General features: G+C 34.8%; 1 protein-coding gene across 7 annotated transcripts in view; it reads left to right on the top strand.

Annotated features, from left to right (window-relative positions):
- Positions 1-20,505, top strand: part of LRRC49 (leucine rich repeat containing 49) — a 158,834-nt gene that overhangs the window by 105,814 nt on the left and 32,515 nt on the right. For 5 of the 7 annotated variants that reach the window (XM_025472296.3, XM_025472298.3, XM_025472300.3 and 2 more), the window contains 2 exons: positions 4,317-4,400; positions 9,130-9,293. In XM_025472296.3, the coding sequence (XP_025328081.1) occupies positions 4,317-4,400; positions 9,130-9,293 (248 nt within the window). The remainder of the gene's footprint in view (positions 1-4,316; positions 4,401-9,129; positions 9,294-20,505) is intronic. The other 2 variants (XM_049104437.1, XM_049104438.1) reach the window with 1 other exon arrangement.

Here is a 20,505-nt window from a genome sequence, read left to right on the forward strand (position 1 = left end):
ATTCTCAGAATTCTGAAAAAGACACAGTTTCACAATTTCCAAAGTTTTCACTTCAGATGCACATTTAGTTGGCTTAATATGGCCTTGTTACAGTTTGCCCTCCAAAAATTGGAACAGCCTGAGACACGAGTTTGTTGTGGCAGCGTTACTAACGCTCACTGACATGTTCTGATTTTCCTCCTCTCTTTGGCAGGTGGGAGGATTATATTTCCCTTCCTCTTTGAACTTAAGTGTAGTTGTGCAGTTTGCTTTGGCCAATGAAATGTGAGCAGAAGTGATATATGTAACTTTCAGACAGAAACGCTTAAAAGCCATTGTGTGATATTCACTTTTCTCCTGTGCGGTGGCTGTCATGGGAGCATATGTGGAGTTGAAGATGCCGTTGAATCCGGCACTCTGGAATACTTAGGCACTACAAAGAGGACAGTTCAGGATGCTTTGCGTGATCAAGAAGTAAATTTTTGTTCTAAGCCAATATAAGTTTTTTTTTTTTTTTTTTAATTTTTATTTATTTATGATAGTCACAGAGAGAGAGAGAGAGAGGCAGAGACACAGGCAGAGGGAGAAGCAGGCTCCATGCACCGGGAGCCTGATGTGGGATTCGATCCTGGGTCTCCAGGATCGCGCCCTGGGCCAAAGGCAGGCGCCAAACCGCTGCGCCACCCAGGGATCCCGCCAATATAAGTTTTGAAGTTGTTATGACAGCATAGCCTAGCCTGTTCGAGCTTTTTGCCTCCCCTAGTATTTAACAGCTAATATTCCTGAGCCAAGAGAGTCAGGTGATACAACTTCCACTTTCACTCTGACATTAACTAGGACCTAGAAAGATCAGTTTTCTCTGCTAAAAAAATTGTTTGAATGAAAAATATGGACTGTCTCTTCTAGATAAAAGTCTGTTTTAATTTTAAAGTCTGTTTTAATATTTGTTGTACTCAAGGAAAATAGTGTCTTTTATAACTATCCTAAAGTATCTGGTTAAAAACCCACATTGCCGTTTATTTTTTTTTAATCCCACATAATAAATTACTGCTGTCTATATTAGAACTGCTATTATTTATTTGGAGCAGAACGTCTTCTCATATAAAATACACATTGTTTTAGAGCCTAAATAGTCTGCTAACAGAGTATAATCTAATTTATCAAACACCTATTAAGTCACTGTACTTCTTAATTACTTTGAAATCATTTCTCTATTTCATCTTCATAACTGACTGAAGTAAGGAAAAATAATTTGTTGGTCCTAGATAGATCCTTTTCCTTTGCTGTATAAAGGCTATGGCTTTTATTCCAGAAATTGAACTATTATCATGAAAATGCCAGAATTTTACAGGTTTTTTTCTTCTTACCAACAGATTTATAGCTTATCTTTACAATTAAAGGTTTATTTTTGTTTCCCAGTTGAGTTACTCTATAATTATTTAGGCTGAAATGTAATCATCAGATATAAAAAATTCCTTAAAACACTCAATATTTGAGTTGATTTGGCATGCATCCAGTTTTCGTAGGTTTAGTCTTCCTTTTAAAGTCCTACTGCTTTTAATAGAAGCTCAATTTTTTCTGAAAATCTGATGAAATCATCTCTTAAGTATGTGTAGGACGTGATCCATACAGTTTCCAGGACTGTTTGAAATTGGCTCCTTGAATAACCAGTCTGTTTCTTGTTCACATTTTATAGACGAGTCAACAATTGAACATCAGTATATCTTGCTCTTTTAAAATGTTTGTTCTGAAATAGGCTATACTTAATAGTACCAAATCAATACTTACTGAACGAAAGCATTTAATATAGTTATTAGTCCAGCTGTGTTGTGAAGCTAGGAATCAAGCTTCCGAATGTCTTACTGAGTTCTCCTCAGAAGCTCTACTCAGCCTTCAAACACTAGGAAAAGCTATTTTCCATATCGTAAAAGATTTTAAATTCACCACAAGTCACATTCAATTTCCACTCCCTTTAACACAATGAAATCATAGAGCAGATTACTATTGAATTTTAACCTTACCTTTTATATCTTTCTAAAATCAGTAAAATACATTTAAATATGTCCTTCTTATAAAAAATACTACCAATTCCATTTCTCATAAGCCATGGCTCCTCTTCCTGATCCTGGCTTTATCACTAGCTGTGTGTCTGTGTATAAATTACTAACCTTCTCAGAGTATTCATTACCTTATTTCTACAATTAGAGTCTTTCAGTAGACGCATTTCTGGTTTTCTTTTTAACTCTGGGGTAATTTTTCTTTGTGTATTTTTTATGTCCTTTTTTAGTCTAGGTCTTTTCTTTGTTTTCAGAAGCATTTATAATGGTTAACCCCTAGAATATATTTTCATGGCCTCTTGGACCTTCCTTAATTCTAACATGATATATATACTGGTTAGGATAGGCTGGATTATACTGTAGTAACAACTTCTCTGACCTCAGTGGACTAAAGCAACAAAGTTTATTTCATGTTCATAGTGGGAACTTTGCTCTGTGTTATCCTCATTCCAGAACTGAGGCCTTCAAAGTACTCACCATGTGGAGCTTTGCAGATTCTATAGCAGAGAGAAAGAGAATAACTAACTATACATTGTCTTTGAAAACTTCCTCCCGAATAAACTTCCTCCAGAAGTAAACACATGTCACTTTTGTTCATATGACATTGGTCAAAGAAAGTCACATGACGGCACCTAACTGATAAGGGGCAAGAATTGCTATCTTACAATGAGGGCCTGGATGTGGGAAGACATAGGAATATTTGGTGAACAGCTCTTATGACCATCTACCATGTTTTAAATCAAATGCTGACTTCTGGTAGGGGTAGAAATCAGTACTATACTTATGGAGGGCAATTTGTAAACATGTCAAAAGCACTAGAAATATGTCTTCCATTTGATTTAGTGGTTCCAGTTTTAGGAAATTATTGAACAGATATATGAAGATGTATATTTAATAATCAATTCTTCAAATATATATCTATTGACTATGTACATTATGCCAGGAGCTGACATGGTCCATACCTTCAAAGAGCAGTTGGGGTAGCAGAGGGGAAAGAGAGTAGCAGAGATTGTTAAAAAGAAACAGGGTAAGTGCTTTAGTGGAGAGTATAGCATGCTATGAAGGCATATGGGAAAATTTCTTCTGACCTATTTTCCAGTTGCCTGATTCTCTCTTCGGCTCCCTTCCATTGGATTTTTCATTTCAGTTTCCATAATTTTTCATTACTGTAAGAGTTCTCTGTCAAATGTGCTAAATTACTTGTTATAGTTTCCCATTTCTTAAGATATTTTCAAGCTCATCTTTTAGGAAGGTATTGTTTTCTCAAATTGTGACATCATTTTGAATACCTACAAATTTTTTGATAATAAAATTTAAAATTATGTGTTTGTACTTTACTAAAATTTGACAATCTTTAGGGGAAAAAGACATAATCCACGTTGTGTATACAGATTGCAACTTGAAAAAATGTGTTTCGTGGGAATACTATAAGGTAATACAGGAATGATAGTATGAGTTAGCATGTTGGAATTATGGCTGGTTTTTAATTTTTTCCAAAGTATAATGTTATTTTATGGTTTTTAGAATTTAAGAAATTAGACTGGCCAAATCAACTTAAAAACAAAGTAAAGGTAGTAATAATATTAATGGAGAATAATTGTTAAACATCAATGGAGAGTTTCATACTCTCCATACAAAAGGCTTTCATTCTTTAGTATTTTAAAAGCTCTGATTTACATCCATGGGTCAAATGAAAGTTGTGAGAAGTGTAATTCTTGTTGTTTTTATCATCATAGTAGAAAGTTTTTAAGTCTTTGTATGTGGAACTGTAGTGCATGGCCTACAAGGAAAACCTATATAAACCTGCTCCCCGACCTTTCTTCCTGCTCTTCTCATTCTGGTTTCTTTCTTGTATCAGCTAAGTTCAGCTCACATCAAGAATTGGGAGTAGATTTAAGAACACACATCTTCTTAGAATTGGGGAGGAAGAACACATTAAAGAGAAAAAGACTAGCTTTTTTTTTTTTTAAGATTGTATTTATATATTCATGAGACACACAGAGAAAGAGACAGAGATATAGTCAGAGGGAGAAGCAGGCTCCATGCAGGGAGCCCAATGCAGGACTCGATCCCAGGACCCAGAGATCACACCCTGAGCCGGAAGGCAGATGCTTAACCATTGAGCCACTCAGCCATCCCAAGACTAGCTTTCTATGAGGGCATATTTTCTGTTAGCAAGTAGTATGTTTCTCACAAAGAAAGCTAGACTTGCAGAACCAAAGAAATAGCACAGAAGAGGTTAAATGCTTAATAACACTTGGAAACATTTTTTGCTTTTAGGAAGAAGAAAGGCGTATGGCATCTATTGTAGCCAAAAAGGAGGAAGAGAAGAAGCGGGAAAGTCATAAACAGTCCTTGCTTAAGGTACCTTCCCTAACGGGGTGTGCGCGGGTGTGCGCACGTGTGCACATGCTCACTGCTCCGACACTCGCTAGTCAGCCAGAAAAGCACTTTCCAGACCTCATAAAGCTTGCATTCCTATCGGTAGAATTTTTTTATAAATAAACACCCTTATAACTTTTATAAGTTACCTATAAATAAACCTGTACTTGTGAAATGCGATATAATGTACATTATAAAACACATGTGAAAGCTACAGATTTTAAAAAGAAGGGATAAAAAAATAAAGAGAACACAAGTTACAGTTTTTTTTTCCCCCACATCAGTGCATCACTTTGTGCCATGTACCTTTGTTTTGGAAACTACCATAATAGACCATTATACTTATGGAGATATTTTAATTAGCTCTGACACATGGGTTTCTTTTTAAATAATTGCTTTGTAATTTTAAAATTTTTATAAAGCTTCTCTTATATAGAGGTGGTAGGGATTTTGAGGATTTAGGAATTAAAATTTGTTTTAAACTAGTTTTAAATGATTTAGCATAGCAGTTATTACTTTCCTTAAATATTTTCTTTAAAAAATGAAAAATATTTTCTTTTAAAATATTTTATATGGACATCACAGAACTATAATAAATGAAGACAGCTTAAAGTTTATAGCTTGTAGTATGCTCATACTATGTTCTAAAACTAAGGATATCATGCTGGTTTTATCACTCATTCTTATCTTATGTAGGTGCTTTCCTTTAAAATGAAAATGCCATTTAGAATTCAAAAGGTGACTAGTAGGGATATGAAGTTGTACAAAACAAACTTAGGAAACAAGGGAACTTGTTAAGGCAATGGAAATGTGTATCTTGATAGGGGTATGGGTTACACAGGTGTATGCATTTGTCAAAATTGATCAAAGCTTGAATCTGTGTGTTTTATTCTATGAAAACTACTCTTAAATTAACAAAAAAGAAAAACAACCCTCTCAGCTCAGGACTACTGCTTCAAAGAGTATTTAGAACTCTTATCCATCATGCTACAATTTTCTCATTTGCTGTTATTTCTAACCTCCTGAACTTTATCTGTTTTCCCTCATCTCATTAATTAGATGTGCCTAGGCCCCCTTTTGATATCTCTATCTTTTTATTGATTTAACTGATAGAATTTTAGTCTTTTCTATATTGGAATATTTCTAAGGGTTGGCCAAAAACACACTTTGGTTTATAGGAAATATAAACCAATATAGGCAAAATTTTTTAAATGTATAGGTAGGAGCAAGATTTATCATTGCCAGATAATACTATTGCTAAGCTTTGTAATGGTTCATTTGGAAAAAAGTAGTAGAGTTGACTCTTGTACAATATGAATTTGAACTGCGCAGTTCCACTTATTACATGGATTTTTTTCAATATATACAGTACACTACTGTAAATGTATTTTCTCTTCCTTATAATTTTGTTAATATTTTATTTTCTCTAGCTTATTTTATTATATGAATACGATATATAATGCATATCATATTAAAAATATGTGATCAACTATTTATATTATTAGTAAGGCTTCCAGTTGACAGTAGGCTATCAGTAGGTAAGTTTTTAAGGAGTCCAAAGTTTTACACAGATTTTCAGCACCCCTGGCCCAATCCCCATGTTATTCAAGGGTCAACTATGTTTCCCATTGTACAGCTGCTGTACATAAGCTGCATAAGTGAATAAAGGAATAAAAATATGTAAATAATAAGTAATAAGTAATGTAAATAAGTAAATAGACTAAAACTCTGGGACCTAAAGAACACATTTGTATGTGTTGTAGAATATGGAAAGGAAGAATAAACAGAGAGATGATTTATCTTTAAAGCTACCAGTATAAGTTGAGCCTGCTATAGGTAACAAATTGCTCTGGACTCTGCCTTTGCACTGAATTTTTTTTCCTATATACCCAATTCAGATGCTGTTTACTATCAACATTTTTGGAAATGTGCCATTAAACATTTAGCCAACTTGGTTTTTATACTTTGGAAAATTTTTATGAAAACTTCAAAAAATAGTGAATGCTTCTCTTGAAGCCACTAAATAGAACTCTTCAATTATGAAGATTATTTAATGTCTAAATTTTTTAATTAGATTGAGGAGAAGCATGGGAAATCAAGAGACCTGGATTCTAGCCCTAGCCCAGATTTGAAATCATGATACTGAAGATCCTCAGCATTTACTGGCTATTATTTCATGTGACAACATGAATTGATTTCATCATTAAATGAATTGATCATTAAGAAAAGTGGGTGGGTGCTTATGAAGGGACCAGAAGAGTGCATTGACACATATCTTCTGTTGCTTTTCTATCTTTCTGTTTTCCTTGAAACCTTGGAAATGAATGAAAGTGATAGTTACAGAATATACTGGTGCGGTATTGCTTGGACTATGAAGAGTAGACTCAAGTGGCAAAAGCTGAAATTTTGAATCTTCTAAAATATTTGTCACCTTAACACAGGCTTGGTGTTGTATTTTATCTAGCTTTAGAAACATGACTATAACTGATACGCTGAATGCATCCATGATTGAACAGAAGATGTTCTTTGGATACCCCTCTTATGCCTTGTAGAATCTTTAACCTTCTTCTTGCTTCTTTTTTTTCTTGTACCACAGATACCTAGAGTCCTTATGAGGCCCCTGGCCAGCCAGTGACCCCCACCTGACCCCAGGCTGCACTCCTATTTTAAAATATGTCTTTTCCCTCTTCCTGGCCCCGATAAAAAATAACCATTCTCTTAGTCAACCTGGTGTTGATCTAATTTCAGTAAATAAAGGAAACTTAACTATGGGGTAGGTATAGGAAAGTGTATTTTCAGGTTATCTTATAAATGTGCTAACATACTCAGTGTATAAAGATATTGTGTATCTTTTTTCTAAACACAGCTATATCTGCCTCATTAAGAATATTCCTTTCTGCCAACTCCCAGTCAGCTAGGAAACCAAATGCATGGAGCCAGCATGAGAACCATCTGTTGTTAGCTCACTGCCCTTGCCTCTTTAAAACTGGCCTGGTGGTGGGTAAAAATGATAATACTTAGGTTAAGAATTGGGTTGTACCAGTTATCTATGAATAACTGTAATAGAATTCCTTAAGGTAAATTTTTTTAAATATAGATTTGGGGGAAAAAAACGTTTTTATAGTAGAATAGCAGATTCTTATTTGCTTTAGATGAAGAGGACATACAAAAATATCCAAAAGTCACAGAAGCATATATGTGTGTGTGTGTGTGTATATATATATATGTGTGTATGTATATATATACATACACACACACATATATATACACACATATAAATATAATCCACTTAACGATACAAATTTGAAATACCAAGCAATAGAAAAAGAACAGAAATTTTAAAAAGTTTAATTTTTTAAAAGATTTATTTATTTATTCATGAGAGACACAAAGAGAGAGGCAGAGACATAGGCAGAGGGAGAAGCAGGCCTCCCGCAGGGAGCCCCATACAGGACTCATTCCTTTATCCCATGAGCCGAAGGCAGACGCTCAACTGCTGAGCCACCCAGGCGTCCCTAAAAAAGTTTACTTTTAATTAAGGTACTCAATACCATTTTTCAATGCTAAAATTTTAGATATCCCAATATAGGCAAAGAGATGGAACTAAAAGTTTATTATTCTGCATATATGCACTGAGGAAATGGGCAAAGAATTTTCCTAGCAGCCCTTCCTGACTCTGAAAGCAGCAGTAGGAGAGGTCAATATCACCCAGCTGATCGGTCATTGGATGAGTTCTCTCAGTAAAGAGGAAAGAGAAAGTGTCTATTTTCAGCACTTTGACCACATTGACATGCCATTTAAAGATGATAACTTTTGATAATGGACACTTTACTAGAATATTATTTTCCTTATCAATTTATATAAGCTGAGTAGAAACATTTCAGTCAGGCACATTTTCTTTCAGTAGTCTAGCTGCTTTTTTCAAGAGATTTCTGTGAGAGAATGGAGCCCCAATACCCCAAGTCAGTGGTTCTCACAGTGAGGTCCATGCAGCAGTAACCTTAACAGCAGCTGGGAGCTTTTAGAAATGCAAATTCTCAAGCCCACCTCAAACACATTAAATCAGAATGAGATGAGAACCAGCAATTGGTGTTTTATTATTTGGGCACCCTAAAGTTTGAAAACCATTGTAAGGCATCCACTGCATATAATGAATTAACTTCTTTCCTATTCATCTAGGATGTACTAGTTGCCTAGAAATATTTCAACTTAGTACAGTTTCTTTTAGTAGTCTTATGTAATTATTAATTTTCAGACATTGTAAGTCATCCTGTGAAGCTCGGAACATTGATCAACCCTTCTTCTTCTCCCCACCTCTCAATGGAGATTGTTCCATCATATTAGTATGAATAACTGGGTAGGAAAATTAAAAAATTGTTAGTTTTCTTCCTGCTAGTTCAAACACAAAAGCTTATAAATTTCTGTCAAATTGAACTTTCAGATAGTAAATTTTCATATCTTTAATGGGAGTAATTATTGTTTGTGTGTAATTTTTTTCTCTTTCAGGGTGATAGACCATTTATTGAGATGATTAAGTGCACAGGGTAAATAAAGGCCACTTGTACTTTTAGGGTACCTATTTGTAGCTACTTTTAAGGAATGGGCTCATTTTAAAAGTATGATAAGTAGTATAAACAACGTGCTTTGGGGATATTCTCCTGCTACAAAAAATTGCTTTATGTAATTCTTGTCACAATAAACTTTTTCATAGGAGAAGAAAAGGTTAACAATTAACAACGTAGCTCGAAAGTGGGACTTGCAACAACATCGAATACCCAATATTGCTCCAAATCAAGATAGAAAAGTTTCTGACTCTCCTCAGGACCCCTCTCAGCTCCATGGAAGCACCATTTCTGCATTTCCAGAGGAAACAGGGTATGCAATGGTATTCTTTCCGGGTACTAATGTCTTTGGAGAACTGAATTTGGAGCAAAAATGGGAAACCACTTAACATACAATTATTTAAAAATGGTTTTCTTAAGAAAACCTACTCAAATTAGAAGTTTAAATTTAAAAGGGAAGATGGAAATACTGAAAATATAAACTGACCCGTAATTAAAACACCCTTCAGTGGTTTCCTATTTTTCATAAGAAAAAAGAACAATCTAGATTACTTAGTGTAATGTAGCCTAGGAGACCCTCTACCTGTTTCACTTACTTCATCCCATACCATCAGCCACTGTTGTGATGCTGCATCAGTGGCTTGCAGTTGTTACTCCCTACCTCAGAGCCTTTCTCCTACAACAGTTGTATTGTCCCCTGACACTACTTCTTGCCTTACTTCCCTACCCCACCCTAGTTAACGCCAGATGAAGATTTTAAAGTTAAACCTCACATCTCCTGGAAAGCCTTCCCCAGCTGCGTACTGGAGACTAGACTCATTCAGATACCCCTCATCTCTCAGTACTGTGTACTTCTCCTTCTCAGCTCTTACCATAACCATAATTAAGTAACTAGTGGGTGATTAGTTGTTTCATATCTATCTTCCCTACTAGAGTGTAAGCTTGAAGAGGAAAAGAATCCTGATTCTGATTCCTGATTATCTTGACCTCTTTTGTGTCCCCAACAGCCAGCACAAAACCTTACTCCTAACTGGTAGTAATTAAGCAATTTTGGCATAAAACCTGAATAATTACTCCAGCTGTGTTGTATATCTGTTATTCCTGTGGGCTTATGACCTCTTTTCTTCTGTAACATATGTGTCACATAATATATATCTCCTGTTTTATGAGCAAATCTGAGTGCACTATGTAGATTTTACATATTTCTTTTCCTCTTTAGAAGGCATATTTAAGGGCAGCCTGGTGGCTCAGTGGTTTGGTGCCGTCTTCAGTCCAGGGCCTGATCCTGGAGACCGGGGAACTAGTCCTGCATCGGGCTCCCTGCATAGAGCCTGCTTTTCCCTCTGCCTGTGTCTCTGCCTCTGTGTGTGTGTGTCTCTCTCTCATGAATAAATAAATAAAATCTTAAAAAAAATTTAAAAAAGCATATTCAAATCAAATAAATGAGAGAGATATAAAGCATATATATCTCTATAGTTTATTTATAATTTAAAAAATCATTTATATACTTATATAAATTTAAAACAAAGCCTAAAAATCAAAGATAGAATGCATTTCAATTTTGTTTCACTTGATGAAACACCATTATTTAAAGACCTTAAACCAAATTCTGAAGAACACTTCATACTAAATATAATGTAGCTTTTCTTCCAAGTTTTCAGATCGTATTCTTTAAACTTTTCATATGCAAAAAATGACATGAAGAAAATAATTTAAGAGGCATCACACTAATATTTTGGAAGTTTTCTTGGAGTTGAAGGATGTGACATATATTTAGACAAATATACTTCAAAAATTTTAGTTATAGGATTAATTTATATTTCTATTAATTTATATTGTACTTTCTTCAGCTCACCTGGGTATCATAGCTATATGTAGAACTTCTCAGCTTTTTCAGCTAGCAACATAAAGCAACAAGAATAGAAATTTTAATTCAGTGATAATTTATAATTTATATAATAAATATATATCATTCTTATATCAACCTAGAGCTTTCTTTAATATCATTTTACTTAGTCAGAACTATAACACTTTATAAAGTTAAAACTTTATAGTCCTACGCTTTAGATTTATGAAATACCACATGAGTCAGTTTATTTCTGATTGCTGTTTTCTAAAAAACATTTTTTCCTACCTTCCTTAAGTTTTCTTAGATCTGGGGGATCCCTGGGTGGCTCAGTGGTTGAGCGCCTGCCTTCGGCCCAGGGCGTGATCCTGGAGTCCCGGGATCAAGTCCCGTATCGGGCTCCCTGCATGGAGCCTGCTTCTCCCTCTGCCTGTGTCTCTGCCTCTCTCTCTTTCTCATGAATAAATAAATAAAATCTTTAAAAAAAATTTTAAAAAAAGTTTTCTTAGATCCAAGTTTATCCAAATAATCTTATACATTATATCCTAAAATTTTAATAAGGTTTTAAAAGTTAGTTCTTTCTACTCCAACTTTATTTTTATGTATAATGTTAGGTAAGAATCTAACTTGATTTTATTTCATTTGGTCAATTTGATAATGGCATTTATTATTAAGGTATTCTCTTTTTAATGGGGATGCCATTTTCATATTATGTTAAGTTCCCGTAAATATTTGTATATATTTCTGGACTTTCTTTTTTTTTAAAGATTTATTTGAGAGAGAGAGAGAGAGCACAATCTGGAGGGGCGGGGGGGGGGGGGATCTCAAGCAGACTCCACACTAAGTGCAGAGCCAGACATGGGGCTCGATCTCAGGACCCTGAGATCATGACCTGGGCTGAAATAAGAGCCAGATGCTCAGTTGATTGTGCTACCCAGGTGCCCCTATTTCTGGACTTTCCATTCCATTTCACTAATCTATTTATCTGTTTTAATGCCAATACCAAAGCTATTTCATTATAGTAGTTTCATAGTAAGTTTTAATATCTTTGTAGGAGAAATCTGCTTTCACTATTCAAAGTTGTAATTCTCACACACTTGTTCTTCCATATGAACTTTATTTTTTTTAAGATTTTATTTTTATTTATTCATAAGAGACACACAGAGAGAGAGAGAGAGAGGCAGAGACACAGGCAGAGGGAGAAGCAGACTCCATGTAGAGAGCCTGATGTGGGACTCGATCCTGGGACTCCAGGATCACGCCCTGGGTCAAAGGCAGGCACTAAACTGCTGAGCCACCCAGGGATCCCACCCCCTTTTTTTTAAAGATCCATATGAACTTTAAAATGACTTAATCTACTGATATAACATTGTATGTTAATTACACTTCAATGAAAAGTTATTTAATCTAAATGGAAATGTTAAGAATTGTATTCAAGTGACATTTAAGTTATATATTTCAGAAGTATTGACATTCTTAAGATAATAAACCATCACTTTAGAAATCATGGTATACCTCCATTTTTTTCAGGTTTGTTTGGTATCCAGAGGGAGCTCATTAGGAAAGCATTGAAAGATTGAAGGAAAATTCTGAGGAATTAAATGAGGTTAGAGACCATGAAAATGTAGCAACTATAGTCAGAATTGTTGAATGAGTCTTCCAGGAGCACAGTGTAGGTAGGTGTAAGAGTAGAGAAGCTATGTGTTTGATAAAGAGTAAGGAGATAAAGGATCAAAGATAAAGAATAAAAAATTCAAGTATAATGATAAAAAAATGATTGGTAATATGGTCTGGGGTAGATTTTTAAAGTATTAAAAAATACAAGGTTACCAACAGATTAGGAGAAAATTTAGTATTTCTGAAGTTGGAAATCTAAATGAAGTTGAAGATGAGAAGCTTATGAAGTAAGAGGGTGAGTAGTGAGTTGAAATAGTCAGAATTTATGGTCAGAGTTAAGTAAGTTTTTGAAGTGGAAGATTTTGAAGGTGCAGCATATCTGAGAGCAACTTGGAGGCCATTGTTGTGGCCATGGGAGTGGGTTGTTAGAGAAGAGTAGAAGTGAGGGTCATCAGAGAGAGAGATCAACTGAAGCTATTATTGTAGATACTGAAATTACTGATAGTAGAGCTAGGTGTGGCACCAGGGGCCAGTGTATTCAAGAGTGATCAGCCTATCTCCTTCCAGTCTGTCATGCATCCTGTGCTCTTGATGCAGGGCTGTTCACTGTTCACGTTTTACTAGGTTGGCAGAATGTCTTTGTTTATTAATCGGCTCTTTTACCTGGCAAAAGATCTCTAATAGATAGGAATTGCAGACTATTAATATGACTTTCCCAACACTTTGAACTTTTTAGGCAGCTATGACCAAAAATTCTGTGACCCTCTAAAATAATTTAAACTTACAGAGTCTTCTCTTTTATGGTCTCAAAAATAAGCATTCAGTTCCAAGACAAAGAGGAAGTATCTGTTAGTGAAAATTGTTATGCCTTATAGTTACTGCCAAGAGTTTCAGAATTTTTATTAGAAGTTCCACAAAGTCAGAGGCCTTTTAAGCAAGAAGCACAAAAGAGGAGTTTGGGAGAGATGGGAAAAGTGATGTATGGGTTCAGTGGAGAGTAGTAATGAATCACTGGAAAGGGATCCACAATTTCTGGCAGAAGATTTATTTTTTAGTAATGTAAGTTCAAAGTGCCATGGAGACATCATTACATTATCTTGGTCTGACCTCTTAATTACTTAAAAACTATGAAGTCAAGGAGACATAGATGATATTTGAAGTTAGAAAAGTAAACTGTAAAAAAAAAAAAAAAAAGTAAAGTAAACTGTAAAGATAGTGAATTATTGGCAAATTTTAATGCAAAATTACTTATAACTTCTAGTGGTTATAAATAATTTCTGCAATTTAGTTGTGCTTGTTTGATTCATGTAAAATCTCTTACATCAGAAAGACAGAGCTATTTCTAAAAGAGCTGATTATACCTTGTATGGGTATGCACCAGGGGTTCTTACTGGAGTATACAGATAGACTTTTTGAATTTGAAATCCTTATTTTATACTTGAACTCTCCACACCATTTGACATAAGTTAACACTCTTCATCTTGAAAAGCTATTTGCATTGATTTTTCTGATGGCACAGTCACCTGATTTTCCTTTTACCTGGGTGGCTGCTGTTTTTGTTTTTTAAAAATAATATCTTGCTAATTCCTTTTCTTTAAATTTTATTCATTTATTTATTTTTAAGATTGATTATTTATTTATTTATTTATTTATTTATTCATGAGATACACAGAGACAGGGAGAGAGAGGCAGAGACACAGGCAGAGGGAGAAGCAGGCTCCACGCAGGCAGCCCGACGCGGGACTCGATCCCGGGACTCCAGGATCATGCCCTGGGCCAAAGGCAGGTGCTAAACCACTGAGCCACTCAGGGATTCCCTAAATTTTATTTAAATTCAATTTGCCAGCATATAGTATAATACCCAGTGCTCATTTCATTATGTGTTCTCCTTAAGCTAACTCCTTTTCTACCAAATCTCTAAATGTATATTATACTTTCTCAACTTATGAGGTTTAGATAGATTTTTTGTTATAATAGACAAGGATTCACTCACTCGTTAGCTCCCCAACACTATATACCTAGAGTTCCTTTATTAATAACTCCTGTAATTTACTATAACTAAACTCTATTTTGTGTTTCATCTGCTATAGATAGTAGCTTTCAAGTTTTCATTATGCAAGACGAGTCTACCCTTTACTTCTCCCACTATTTTACATTGCAACTTTTTATGAGCTATACTTTTCTAGTTTCCCTTGTGATTTCATCATTGACCCATTGTTTAAGAGTTTAATTTCCATACATTTGTGGATTTTCCAGATTTCTCTCTGTTACTGAATTCTAGTTTTATTCCATTGTTTTCAGAGATGTTCTGTGTGAGACTTGTTTTGTGGCTTAACATATGTCTATTCTGAAGAATGGTCCATGCACACTTGAGAAGAACATACATTCAAATGTTGTTGGGTAGAGTTTTCTATGTATGTTAAATCTAGTTGACTTATAGTACTCTTGAAGTCCTCCATTTCCTTATTATTTTTTCTGTCTAGTTATTCTGTTATTACAAGTAGGGTATTGAAATCTCCCAGTATTATTGCTGAACTATTACTCCCTTCAATTCTGCCAGTTCTTTATATATTTTGGACATGAAATGCAACATGTTTATAAATGTCACACTATCCTGGTGGATTGACCCTTTTATCGATATAAAATGTCCTATGGACACTTACTGACACAATATCTATTTTGTCTGATATTAGCAGCCACTTTGGCTCTCTGTTGGTTATCATTTGCATGGAATATCTTTCCATCCTTCCAATTTCATCTGTTTGTGTCTTTTAATCTTGTAGAGAGCATATGGTTGAGTTTTGTTTTTTTAATCCATTCTGCTAAAAACTACCTTTTAGTTGGAAAGTTTAATCTATCAAATCCTAATGAGAAAGCACTTAATTCTGTCATTTTGCTCTTTGATTTCTATCATGTGGATTTTCTGTTCCTCAGTTCCTCCATTACGTTTTTTGTGTTCAAGTGACTATTTAGTGTGCCATTGTGATTCTCTTCCCATTCCTTTTACTGTATGTATTTCTTAGCTACTGTCTCAGTTGTCACCCTGGGGATTACATTTAACATCTTAATAACAAATTAGTTTGCATTAATACCAACTTAGTTGCAATCATATATAAAAACTTTGCTTCTATATAGTTTCACTCTGTTTATGTCGTTATTGTCACAAATTTCGTCTTTATACATTATGTGCACATTAACATAGATTTATTACTATTATTTTATGCATTTGTCTATTAAATCATATAGAGAAAAAGAAGACTTACCAGTCAAAAATACAGTTATACTGGCTTTTCTCTTTACCTATGTAATTACTTTTCCTGGTATTCTTTGTTTTTTCATATGGCTTTGACTTACTATCTAATGTCCTTTTATTTCAGTCTAAGTGACTACTTTAGCATTTCTTGTAGGGCAAGTGTACTAGCAATGAACTCTCACAGCTTTTGCTTATCTGGGAATTTCTTAATTTCTTAATTTCAAAGTGCTGCTTTGCTGGATATAGAATTCTTGGTTGAAAGTTTTTTCTTTCAGCACCGTAAATACAGCATCCCACTGCCTTCTGCCCTCCATGATTTCTGATGAGAAATTGGCTGTTAATCTTGAGAGTCCCTCAGACGTGATCAGTCACTTCTCCCTTTCTATTTCAAGATTCTTCCCCTTGTCTTTGCTTTTCAACAATTAGAGATGACTGCTTAGGATCTTCTTAAGTCTTTTCTGAGCTGTGTCCAACCCTGGACATGAATGTTGCCTTCTGGATTCCCTGGAATACACAAGAACTTAACAAAGACCGTATTCCCCCAATTCTCTCCTTCCCCAGCCTCAAATTTTTTGCTGTCTTGTTTGCCACATGTGGTGCACCTAGTATACTTTTGTGTTTAAATGCTTTCGACAAATACCATGCAGGAAGCCACCCAGGCTAGGGAAAGCTCTGAGGCAGGTAAAACAAAGGCAGGCTCTTCAGTTGATCCTTCAGAGAACCAGCAGACATGTCAAAACACAACCCCAATTTTTTGAGAGTAAAGTATGTATTGTTCTTTTACACAAAGAATATGGGCTGCCATCTTCAATATCACCACTGAGCTGGGGAATAGGAGATGTTCACCAGGTAAGTTAAAGTGCACAGAACTCTCCTCTTGAAATTCAGCATGTTTTTCCCTCATTACACATTTCCCTGGTGATTGTAAATTTCTTGTTAGATTCCAGAGCTCTGAAAAAGTGGATTCTGACAGCTTTTGCTAGCATATTTGTTGCTTTTGTGGAGTTTGGGGGTTGCTCATTCTACCATTTTCTCTCATTTGGAACCCCAATTTTGCTATATTCTATGAGCTATACTTTCACTTATTTCAACATTAATGTGATTTATATCTGCTCTGTAACCATAACATTGTCAATTGGTAGCTTCTAAAGACTGAAAACCAGTAACACTGTTTAAGTTTCTGTGATTATGTAACTATCTTTTACTTGAGCATTAAGTAGCATACTGTGATTGTATCTCCTTTTCTGCTTCCTAAACCATTCAAGGAAAATACTCTTAGCATCAAATTCAAATGGCCCCCTCTTCATCACACTTCAAAACATGTTCAAAATCATACCAGACTTTAGTTTACTTCGCATTTGAGCCATAGTTTTCTTATGTACTTTGTTTTTATCTGATTTCTGATGGCCTGTCTTTTACTATTATTGTTATTATTATTATTATTATTATTATTATTTATTAAACAAAGAAATTTGTGCCGCCTTTACTACATTCCAGTTTCTTTGAACTTCTTGTTTATCTATTGAATGGAACTTACTCTTCCTGAAGCCTGCTATCTCCCTGATGTAATTTAGTCTCATGGTTTCCTTTTGGGCCATTGTTCACAGTTTATTATTTTATAGCATATTCCTAGTAGCCTTTTCTTGCCTTATGTATCTTTCTAATATCCTCAAGTACTTCTATTCTCTCAACCTCTAGGTGGTAGGATTACTCAGATTTCAGTTCCAGGCCTTCTTTTTGCTCTCTACTTTCCCCCATGCAATCTCATATATGTCTTTGCCTTTAAATAACATTTGTGGGGGATCCCTGGGTGGCTCAGCAGTTCAGCGCCTACCTTTGGTCCAGGGCATGATTCTGGAGTCCCGGGATCAAGTCCCGCATCAGGCTCCCTGCATGGAGCCTGCTTCTCCCTCTGCCTGTGTCTCTGCCTCTCTCTCTCTGTCTCTCTCTCTCTGTCTCTCAGTCTCTGTCTATCATGAATAAATAAATAAAAATCTTTAAAATATATATATTTTTTAAAAAATAAATAAATAACATTTGTGTTTTGAAGATAACCAATATATATACCTTTCCTTTTATGGTTTACCCATTTGGATTGTATTTAAGAAAAAAAATCCTTTACCACATCGAGATTGTAAAAATATTCTCCCAGTTTGTCTTCCTAAAGTTTTAAAATTTGGCCTTTCATATTTTAGTTTTTATTATATTTGGAATTGGTCTTTAAGTTTGAGATTGAGGTCTGATTGTGTTTTTCTCATATAGGAGGAATTAATTGCCCTAATGATATATTGAGTATTCTTTCCTTCTCCCACTGATCTGCAATGCCACTTGGCCTGTTTTACTGACAGTGGGAGAAGTAGATGATAGGTCCTTATATAGATTTTCAATTAATGCCCCTATATTAAGTCTTATTTCTACTCCCATCTTCTATCATATCTATTGTTCTTTCCTTTCCAAAAGTCCTACTGGGCAATTTGCCTGTCATCTTTGTTTTTGTCCCCAGTGCATATTCCAAGCAACAACTTCCTTTGTTTTTCTTCATCATTCAAAATTCTTTTACTTTCTAGCTTCCAGACATTTTCTGAATCTTCTTATGGCAGGTTGTCCCTCCCTCACCCCCAACTGTTGTACTTCTTGTTGTGGGTTTGCACTAGTTCAATTACTTTAATGGCATTTAGAGGGAGATTTCAAACTCATGTGTTCAGTCTTTGTGCTAGTTTATCTGAAAGTACACAGTGGAAAGTTTTAAATTTTGGAAGTTATGTTACTATATTCTCTGTAAGTCTTTTAAAATATAATTAAATTTCATCTTTCTGGAATGATATAAACCTGGCTCTTTCTGAAGGTAGAATGTCAGAGGGTCACAAAGTCCCTTCCTTAGGGTTCCAATTTGTTTCTTAATACTACATAAGTTTTTCCATTTTTAACAATCCCATTTATAGTCTTTAGCATTTCATAATGCCAAAAAAGTGGCTAATTCTTGTGTTAGAGTGTCTGTGACCTTTGGCTTATGGGTGTGTAACTAAATGCCTGGAAACAAGTATCCATGAAAAAATTATAGGCACATAAAGAGAAGAAATTCTGTAAAACTTTGGTATATCCCATTAATGATTTCACTGTTCACTGTACTTGGGACAGCTCTACAGTAAAATGACATATTGCAGGTTTCTTTTCCCTGCCAGAAATGGGAAAGTACTTGGTGTAATGTTTTCTTTGCTTACATTGGATGCATGCAGTGAAGCTGGTTTATTTTTGGTCATTTCCTGTCTATGAAGACTGTGGTACTTTAGCCAACACTACCATAATAAAATATAATGCATAAAATGAATTTCCACACCTACGAATGTTGTAATAGAAATTCATAAAATACGTTATTATAGGAATCAGCACCACTTATTCATTGGGAAAAGAATCTTCCGAAATATTTTAAGTCTTTCTGTTCTAGCCTGTTATAGAAAACCTAAAGATTTTTAAAAACACACCAAAAAAACCCATAATCCTCTGAAATATTGTCTTTTTTTTCCAGTTAGGCATTTAAGAGTATATTCTTTATTTAGCCTGGCTTTCAAGAACTTGTTACTTTATTGCATTAAATTAATTACTTTGTCTTTTCTTGGAGTCTTATACTAATCAAGAAGGCATAGAATATTTTTCTGATTCCTATATTAAGATCAGGTTGATTAAATGAACATTTGTACTTGTAATTAGCCACTTGATTGTGAGGATCTTGGAGAGAATTCCTATTTGATGGCAGGCTGCCTACTGTTCTATAAATATTTGAAGTAGGAAATATACATGGAAACGTATTAGGCTTCATGGGAAAACAAATTTTAAAACATGGATTCTCCATAGGAATGCCACATTTCTCAGTGTGTTAATTTAGACTAGACAGGGGTAGAAAACTAGACCACTTGACCCAGTCACCTACTCTACAATTTTGAGCCACATTTGACTCTTTCCTTTCCTTTATTCTCCAATTTCAGTCACTAAGTTCTGCTTTTATTTTTTCTTAAACATGTTGTATCTATGTTCTCTTCTTTTATTGATAATAATCACTAAAATGTATTGAGCTGAGCATGAGATATGGCTTAGAATATTTCTAATCTATGACAACTTTGAAAAAATATGTATTATAATTACCATTTATGTACAAGAAACTGAAACTATAAAGAAATTAAATAACTTGCTCCCAACGTCCTCTGTTTATCAATGACAGGTCTGGGATTTGAACTAAGGTCTGTCTGGTTTTCTTGCCAATTCCATTTCCACTATACCATGACTTCCTTTTTCTTATGCCCTTATATGATCCAGTTGATGCTATAGCACTGGTTTTCCTACTAATCTGTCTTCATCCAGCCTTTCCCTGCTACGTCTTCCACAAAGATGACCAACTTATCTGTCTGAGGTAGATCCTTGAGGATCAAGAAATGTCGTGTTCATCTTTATATTGAGCTCCATGCATGGCACATTGGAGGTGCTTAAAAATGTGCATCAAATATGGTCCTGTTACCTTTTAGTTTGCTCTTTTATTACTTTTTTCTACTCCTCAACCTTACGGGATAAAATCTGACTTTTCATCTTCATTTTCACCTACAACTCTTCCAGTTGTTTCAGTGTTCTAGCCATATGGGAATTGTTCTTACCTGAATATGTTATATATAATTAGGATTCTATACCTTTCTTCATTTAGTTTTTCTTACCTGAAGTGTGCTTCCTCCTATTTCTGGTGAAATTTTACTGTGCATCTTTCAAGGACCAGTTCAAATGCTACCTCCTTTTGAAAACTGACTTATCCCTACTGGAAGAATT

Source organism: Canis lupus, chromosome 30, assembly GCF_003254725.2.
Source record: "Canis lupus dingo isolate Sandy chromosome 30, ASM325472v2, whole genome shotgun sequence".
In the NCBI taxonomy this organism is placed as follows: Eukaryota; Metazoa; Chordata; class Mammalia; order Carnivora; family Canidae; genus Canis; species Canis lupus.